This window comes from Trichosurus vulpecula, chromosome 8, assembly GCF_011100635.1.
Source record: "Trichosurus vulpecula isolate mTriVul1 chromosome 8, mTriVul1.pri, whole genome shotgun sequence".
Lineage (NCBI taxonomy): Eukaryota > Metazoa > Chordata > Mammalia > Diprotodontia > Phalangeridae > Trichosurus > Trichosurus vulpecula.
This window is the reverse complement of record NC_050580.1, coordinates 44994049-45003418: the sequence shown is the minus strand read 5'-3', so window position 1 is coordinate 45003418 and position 9370 is coordinate 44994049. Positions and strand designations below refer to the sequence as shown.

At 36.7% G+C, this 9370-nt stretch overlaps 1 protein-coding gene across 1 annotated transcript; it reads right to left on the bottom strand.

The window, feature by feature from the left end:
* Positions 1–8121: 8121 nt before the first annotated feature.
* On the bottom strand, positions 8122–9057 carry LOC118829487 (olfactory receptor 13A1-like). Its single transcript, XM_036736488.1, has one exon. It carries the CDS (start codon positions 9055–9057, stop codon positions 8122–8124), a length of 936 nt encoding a protein of 311 aa, XP_036592383.1.
* Between the last annotated feature and the right edge of the window lie 313 nt (positions 9058–9370).

The window sequence follows — 9370 nt, the reverse complement described above, 5'->3', positions numbered from 1 at the left end:
AGTCAAAAAAATGGATTTTAAGAAATAAGATCTAAGATCATCCTCTGGCTCTGTGGCTCTCAGTCCGTCCATCCACCAAATGAAAGCTTGGTACCATACCGTCTCTAGGGTATTTTCCTCTAATCACTTTATCAGAATTATAAATTTTCAAAGATGGAAGAGAAGTTAGTGGCCATACAGTCAAACACATATATGGAAAAACAAACATTTCTACAACACAATTTCCAATTTGTCAATCATCTTTTATTTAAAGACCTCCACTGATGGGCAGGGAGGGGCATCCACTATTTCCTGGGAAAACCAGGTGTATTTTTTTTATAAATTATGGTTAGGAAGCTTGTACTTATTTCAAATCTAAATATGCTTTTACAAATTTCATCCCATACTCCTACTTCTGCCCTCAGAGACCAAAAAATGTTTAGTCTTTCTTCCATATAGTAGCCCTTCCAATATTTGAAGACAACTACATTATCATGTGTCATTCCCATCAATCTTATCTTCTCCAGTCTAAACATCCCCAGTTCTTTCAAATACTCAATGAACACCCCTGTATCAGATGAAGATGTGATCGACTATAAGTAGAAAAGAAGAAAGCCTGGAACAAACTCACCCTTACATATTGTTCTTTGAGTTTTGGGGTACTTTTGGTTTTGTTTTGGTGAATTTTCAGATTGGACTGGCTTAATAGTAATAAAAATGAAGCACTTGTTCCTCACTTTCACACCATTAAATTGACAGCAATGTAAGCATAAGAAGTCTGATGAAATGGAATGAGCAAGCATTTACCACATGAATATTAGCATTCATCGCAAATCAATATTCTTGCAACAGTTTGTCTCCTGTACCTTTAAGGTGATAGGCTTTCCTGTAAGAACAGGATATACTTGGAGTAAGGGAAGAAATAGCTATGGGACTAGTGTTGAGTCTCTTTTTAAGTACAGGTAAAATAGACCTTCGAATGAATGTGGGTTATAGAGACATACCTTAAGTATACAGCCTTTGTAAGGTGGGTGTGTAATGACTAAGGAGGGTGTTTTTTTTCCTTCTTAATATGTTTAATGCACTAGATGACATAGGTCACTTGGGAGATTCATTATTTCAAAAGGCTCCAAAGGAGCAATTAGTCAAGCTTGCAGTGAGTTTTTAAAGTTTTGAACCTCTCAGAAGTCCTATTTGAACCCACGTGGCTATACCAACTATGTTCACATGGACTGCTGCCACCACTCTCCCCTATGGTCCATCAATGCTATTTCTGCTTCTAGCACAATCATTTTACAGAACACATCTTGCAAGGCTTTGCCTACAGGGATACCAGAAAACTTAATACCTCACCTGTAGCTCAGCAGCTTAGACGGACAAGAAAATCAGGCTAGATTATCCCAATTCTAGAGGCAAAATGTGAGGCATGATTGTAGACTCTCAGAACTGAAAAGGACTTTCGAGATCATTTCAGCCATTTGCATTCATGTTCACTAGATTCACTTTCCTATGTGGAGATGGCAAAGAACTTTTATTGAGAAGATAGAGAAATATATTTGCTCTGGTTATTGTGCTACTTTCTCACACTACTTCCCCAACAAAGTAGATTAATCATCTGTTTTTATTACAATCATAAGCTGAATTTTTCCCACCTTGTTGCCCTCTTTCACTGTTTCCCACATGTCTGATATGTACGCCACTTTATCTCTTACCTTTGTGGTTGTGCCCATCTTTCAAAGTCTAGATCACATGATTCCTGCTCAATGAATTCTTGCCTATTTTACCCAGGAATCATCTCTCCCTCTACAGAACTTGCTTAACACTTTGTATTTCTAAACACTGATTGTTTTATTAGGGATGGTTTTGTATGTATTATTTGTCAGTGAACGAATATTTATTAAGACCTTGATATGTAAGTGGGGTACATGTACTTTGTAAGGAGCTACAGAGAAAGGCAAAAACACAATCCCTGCCTCATGGAATTCACATTCTAAGTGAAGAGATAAGTTACAAAAAAAATTATACATACTCAATATATACAGCTTAAATAAAAGGTAATCTCGGAAGAAGTCACTAGAAATGGTGGTGAGGGTGGAAAGAGGAGAAGAAAGAATGGGAAAAACCTTCTGCGTAGGCCACAGAGGTGGCAAGCTATAAGGGTGAGATTTGAATACGAGTCACCCAGAAATTTATCTTCAGATAATGTTGACTGTAGAACTTCCAATATGTCCATAAGCACTGTACTTTGGAGAATTTGAGAAACCAGTAAAATCCTGTAGGCCAACTCTTCATACACTAAGGTAATTAGACATGCAATAGAGGAGATTGGAGATTGTTTCCAATAATTTTAAATTCCAGAACTTAGCACAGTGCTTAGCACATAGTAGATGCTTAACAAATCTTGATTTGTTGACAGTGATGTCAAATAACCACAGATCCGTCTTGTGTCCCATTAACACTATGAAATTTGACTTACTGAAGATTCTTTGGTTTACCAGCTTTAAGCACCATGACATATTTATTTGGATTATTTGAATCAGAAAGTTTAAGATCTGTATGTGACATTAGGGACTGTTTTTCATTCCATGAACTCATCAGCGTAGGGATTTCTTCCTTCTACTAGTATAGGGTACAACCCCTTCAACACCTTCTGATACTGTCTGATTCTTGTAAGCTATCTTTCAGTGAGTTTTCTGTGAAAGAATCACTCCATTTACAGAAGGTCTTTTCTTGTCCTTTTACTGTGTTGTGGTGCCCTCCTTACCTCCATCTCTTAGAATCTCATTTCCTTCATACTCATCTTAAGCACCACTTTCTATAGAAATCCCTTCCAGACTGACCCTGCTGCTAGTGGCTCCCTCCCCAGACTACTCATCTATATTCATATTTCTCCCCTAATAGAATACAATCTCCTTGAGGGAAGGAGCTATTTCATTTTTGTCTCTGTGCCTCTAGCACCGTGTGTAAAAGAGAGTAATATGAAAGGTATTTTTCATGAACTGTGTTCTTGATGTTTCTCTGAGATCTCTTTCAGTTTTAGGTCTGGCAGCAGGAAGATGGAGGTATCAGGAAAGGGCATAGACATAGAATGAACTTCTAATCCTTGGCATGTGGAAATCTAAGGAAAAGAATGAGAGGGAAAAGGTCTGGCCCCTGTTCTTTTTGACCGACTACCCTGAAACCAGAAAAACAGACTGACCTTTAAGGTAATTCTTGGTTCAACTACAATTTCAAGTAAAAGGAAAAAAGACAATGAGAAGATCCTCTGCTTCCTTTATGTTGTTGTTGTTGTTGCTGGTGCTGCTGCTGAAGGACTAATAGCTAAGGAGCTTAGGGTCGTTATAAAGAAATGTGCCTTGGAGCCCCACAAAGTTCCTAACTATAAACCTGAAGGTTTTCAAAGAGCTGTATAGACATTATCGCATATGATATTCACAACAACCCTGTAATGTAGATGTTATCATTATTCCCATTTTATGGATAAGGGATTTGCTGCAGGTCATAATCTAACAAATGGCTGAGGCAGGATTTGAACTTGGCTGCTTCTAACTCTAAGTCCCATACTCTACACCCTGAAAAGGGAGGAGGCATGCTTGAGGTGAGATTGTTGCCTCCCCTAGGACTCTGAAGACAGGGGGAAAGTCATTTCATCTGGTGGTCCAGATTTATTAATATTTCTTTCTACCTCATAGAATTCTGGCAAGGATCAAATTTTGTTACTGAAATGACATAATGTTCTTTTACCAAACTATGCAAACGGCATTTTTTGTGGGAAAAGGGGAACATATATATATATATATATATATATATATATATATATATATATATATATATATATACACATATATATATATATATATATATATATATATCTGTGTGTATGTATACATACACACATGCATGTATGTATGTATACATATATATACATATATACAAATACATACATATGTGTGAGTGTACCTATGTGGATATATGTGTGTATGTGTATGTATATATGTAGTGAGTGTGTGTGTGTGTGTGTGTGTGTGTGTGTATCAGACAGACAGGGACAGAGAGCAGGTTTGGAACTTGTAGCCAGGAGGATCTGAGTTCAAATCTATCCTCAGATATTTACTTGCTGTGTGACTCTGGGCAAGTCACATAAACCCTATTTGCTTTAGTTCTCTTCTGTAAAAAGGAGACACACTGGAGAAGGAAATTGCAAAGAACTCCAATATCTTTGCTAAGAAAACCCCATGGACTTTGCTCTTAAAAATTTCTTCCTTCCCTCCGAAGCAGCTTCTGTGTAGGTTGGCTTAGCAATATTATCTAATTTCAATAATGAACATTGGATGTACACATACATCTACACACATACACGTATGTATATATAATGCTTTCTCAGGAGAATGATTATATATTATATATATATACATGTGTGTATATGTACATACACACATACACATACATACATATAAGCTCATTTGGCCTTTACAATGACCCTGTGATTGTTTTATTTTACAGATTAGGAAACTGAAGGATAGAAAAGTATACTGACTTATTCTAGGTCATATAGACAATAAGGAACTGTCATGATTTGAACCTTTACCTACAAATCCAGCATTTTTTTTCCTCCAAGCAGAAAACTATGTCCACTTCCAGGTCAGCAAGCCGCTGAATTATAATTAACCGTAGCCCCACCCAACAGGGACAAACACACACACACACACACACACAGACACACACCTCACCACTCCTTTGACTGCCATTCTTAGGCAAGGGTGATTAGTAGATCTCATAGATACATAGAAGACACATCAAGAACTTTTCCCATTTAAAATAACTCTAGACAGTATAAAATACCTAGGAGTACACCTGCCAAAACAAACCTAGGAATTATATAAATAAAATTATAAAATGAAACCTTTTTATACCAATAAAATCAGATTTAAATAATTGGAGAAATATTGTTCATGGGTAGGCAGGGCCAATATAATGAAAATGACAATTTTACCCAAACCAATTTATGTATTCAATGCTATCCCAATTAAATTACAAAAAAATATTTTACTGAATAAGAAAACATAATAACAAGATTCATTTGGAAGAACAAAATGTCGAGAATATGAAAGGAGGTAATGCAGAGAGGGAATGTAAAGCAAGGAGCTTTAGCAGTACCAGATCTTAGACTATATTATACAGCAGTCATCATCTAAACTGTCTGGTACTGCATATGAAATGAAAAGGTAGATCAATGGAATATAGTAGACATGCAATTTATAGCAGCAAACAAGCATAGCAGCCTCATATTTGACAAGTAGAAAGACAAGATTTTGGGATAAGAATTCATTACTTAGGACAAAAAAATTATTGGGAAACCTGGAAAGCATATGGCAGAAACCGGGCATAGACCAATATCTTACATCATTTACCAAAATAAAATAAAAATGGACACATGACTTAGATATAAAGAAAGATATTACAGAAAATTGGAAGGACATGCAATATATTACTTATTAAACCTATGAATAGTCTAATATTTTATAAATAAACAAGAAATATAAAGCAAAGTTAAGAGTAAAATGGATAATTTCTAATACATTAAATAAAAAGGAGTTTGTACAAATAAAACAAATGTAGCCAAGGTCAGAAGGAAAGCAGAAAATTGGGGGAGGGGAGGATTTTAGAAAGTTTGTCAGATAAAGGTCTCATATCAAAAATATATAAAGACATTGTCAAATCTGCAAAAATACAAGTCATTACCCAATAGATAAATGGTCAAAGGATATGAACAGTCATTTTTTGGAAGAAGAAATCAAAACAATTTATATTGTCATATGAAAAGTCATATGAAAAATGCTCTAAATCATTGTTGATTAGAGAAATACAAATTAAAACAACCTTGAGATATAAATTTACACCTACAGATTGGCTAAAAAATTTAGAGAGAAAACAATAAATGTTGTAGGAGATGGAGAAAAATTGTGACACTAATTCATTGTTGGTGGAATTGTGAACTGATGCAACCATTTTGGAGAGCGATTTGGAATTTTGCCCAAGGAGTTATTGAACTGCCTTTACCCTTTAACCCAACAACACCACTTCTAGGTCTATTTCCAAAGATGATTAAGGGAAAATGAAAAGAACCTATATGTTGTAAAATGTTTATAGCATCCCTCTTTGTGTTGGTAAAAAACTGGAAATTTCAGGGATGCCCATAAATTGGGGAATGGCTGAACAAATTGTGTTATATGACTGTAGTTGTATACTACTGTGCTGTAAGAAAGGATGTTTCAGTGATCTTAGAAAAACATGGAAAGACTTGGATGAAATAATGAAGAGCAAAATGAGCAGAACCAAGAGAACACTGTATTCAGTAACAGCAATATTATTTTAAGAATGACTTTGAATGAATGTTATTTTTACTATTATAAATACCCAAATTAACTATAAAAGATGCATGAAGAAAGATGTTATCTGCATCCAGAGAAAGAACTGATAACTAGAATTACGTATAAAATAATTTTACATACATATACATATACAAATTTACATACATACATATACATATACTAATGGCAGCCATCTCTAGGGTGGGTGGAGTAGGGAAGAAAAGAAGGGGAAAAAGAAATTTACATGATAATTTTGTCATATATTTGTAAGGAATAACAAGTCATGCACAGCAGATTTGCAGTTTCATGTGCAATTATCTTTATTATACTGTTATGGAAATGTTGGTTTTATTCCACAAATTCAAAATAAAATAAAATTTTACATTGAAAATGGAAGCATTCAAAGGACCTATGCTCAAAATATGTCCCCTGAATGACCTTGGGCCAATCACTCAACTCTCTAGGACTCAGTTTCTTCCTCTATAAGGAGAGGGACTGGGACTTTGAGGCCCCTCCCAAAACCAGATCTACAATTCTATAAGATTCTTACTCTGAATCTAGCCTGGTTGCATAGATGAGCACACCAATTAAATTCCAACCTGTCTTCCATTTTCAATACCCTGTTTCCTCTACTTTTAGCCTTAGAAGACTTAAGAAAATAATAATAAAAGACCAGTAAAGCCACTTTGTTTCAAATGGACTGCCAGACCTCTGGCTGAGAGCAGTCTCCTCAACTGCTCAGCCCAGCCATTGCTTCTCTCTGCTGCCTGTTCATATCCAGAGAGTTTGAGGCATCCCTGCACAATTCTGATTAACACCATGTGTCCGGGGACACTGACCTACCATTCAAGATAACTATTCAATGTCAGCTCTGATCATCCAAGACTAAGAAGGAAAACATGCAAGAGGTGAGGGGGAAAAAGCAAGCCACATAAGAAAAAGGAAATTGAGCTTTGACATATCTAGGAATCACAGAAGCTAAGATGGAAGGAATTGTAATGGTCTTCTAGATTGCTGAGTCATTATTACCATTGAAAACACTATAGCTAGGTTGATTTTTCACTTAGTTGTATCTGAAGACAGGGGGATGAATTAGGCAAAATGCTATAGTCCCATCCCATTCCAAGAATCTGTGGAAGAGATTATGAGTCACTAATATTTCAAACTTTGAAAAGGTTAATCAAAAGAAATGAGATAGCAATATAAAATACATATTGTTATATATAATTCTTCAATGCTAGTGGTCCCAAAGTTTACATTTGTAGTGATTTTCATTTTTCTTTCATTCATGACTATTTAGAGGAGGAGTTCTTAATTTTTTTTTTTATTATAGAACGCTTTGGTGTTTTGGTGAAGTCTAGGGACCCCTTCTCTAAACAATCCTTTTAAATAAAATACATAGATTACAAAAGGAGAAATAATTGTGTTGTTTATATAATTCTTTAATGTTTGAAAAGTATTTTACAAATATTATTTCATTTTGTCCTCACAAGAACCCTGACATGGAAATGTTATTACTGTTCTCACTTTACAGATGAAGACACTAAGATAGACAGAAGTTAATGACTTGCTCAAGCTATTAAGTGCCTGTGGCTGGATTTGAGCTCAGTTCTTCCAGACTCCAGGTCCAACACTCGATCTGGCACTCCATTTTTACACTGAAATACAGTTATCAAGAAAAAAATAGTTTTTAAGGTCATGGATCCTTGGTTAAGACTCCTTGACAGAGAAAAGGCCTAGGATCTGAAGTGCATCAACATTTCAAGCCACCCTAAAATGAGAACCACCTCACAAAGAGCTTTCTTAGGGCTGCTTTGACATCCTTGTTCCTCAGAGTATAGATTAGTGGATTTACAGCAGGGCTCAGCGTGGTATACAGAACAGCCATGGCCTTCCCTTTTTCAGGAGAATAGCTAGCACTTGGACTTATATAGGCACAAAATACAGCAAAATAGTACATGGTGACCACCATGAGGTGGGAGGAACAGGTAGAGAATGCCCTCTTCTTCCCCTCTTCAGACCGGATCTTCAAGATATTGGCAATGATAAAGCCATAGGACATTGTGGTCAGAAAGAAATTGGTACCACCCAAGACAAGATCTGTCACAAGGGTCATAAGCTCATTCACCTTTGTTGAGGAACAAGATAGGGTCAAGATTGGGGGGATCTCACAGAAAAAGTGATCAATTATGTTAGGACCGCAGAAAGACAATTGTGCCAGCATTGCTGTGTGCATTCCAGAATCCAGCCCACCCACAATCCACAGCCCAGTCACCAACACTCCACAGATCTTGTTGTTCATCAGAGTGCTATAATGTAGGGGCCGGCAAATGGCCACATACCTATCATAAGCCATAGCTGTGAAGAGAAGGAGCTCAGAACCTAAAGCCCAAGAGAAGACATAGACCTGGGTCATGCACCCAACAAAGGAGATGGCTTTCTTCTCCTCCACCAGGTTCTCCAACAACTTGGGCACCACTGTGGTTGTGCAAATGATATCCAACAAGGCCAAGTTAATCAGGAAAAAATACATGGGTGTATGAAGACCTGAAGTGACCCAAACTGAAGCAATGATGAGGGAGTTGCCGATAACACCCAGGGCATAGAAGAACAGGAAGAGACAAAAGAAGAAGATTTCAAGGTGGGGGTTTTGAGAAAAGCCCTGTAGGATGAATTCAGTGACCCATGTCTGGTTATTAAGAGCCATGGGTTTGGGGGATGGGGTTGGGGGCTTGATTAGTCCAGATTAGCTAGAAGTGACTGTTGTATCCTTGATGGCTGCCTGATGGATGCACTAAGCACTTGAGGGCATTGAACAAAGCCTGAGAAAGGAAGAAAGAATGACTTTTTATTGCCAGATTTTAACCAAAAATCAGACAATGTTCACCATGGAAGGAAATGAAGGGGTGCAATTACAATGCAGAAGCTAGACATCTATATACTCAGTTCAGTAAGGGTGAGGCATGAGTGATGTCAGGGACATACATGTGATTTCTTTGTGATTGTTTTATTTTATTTTC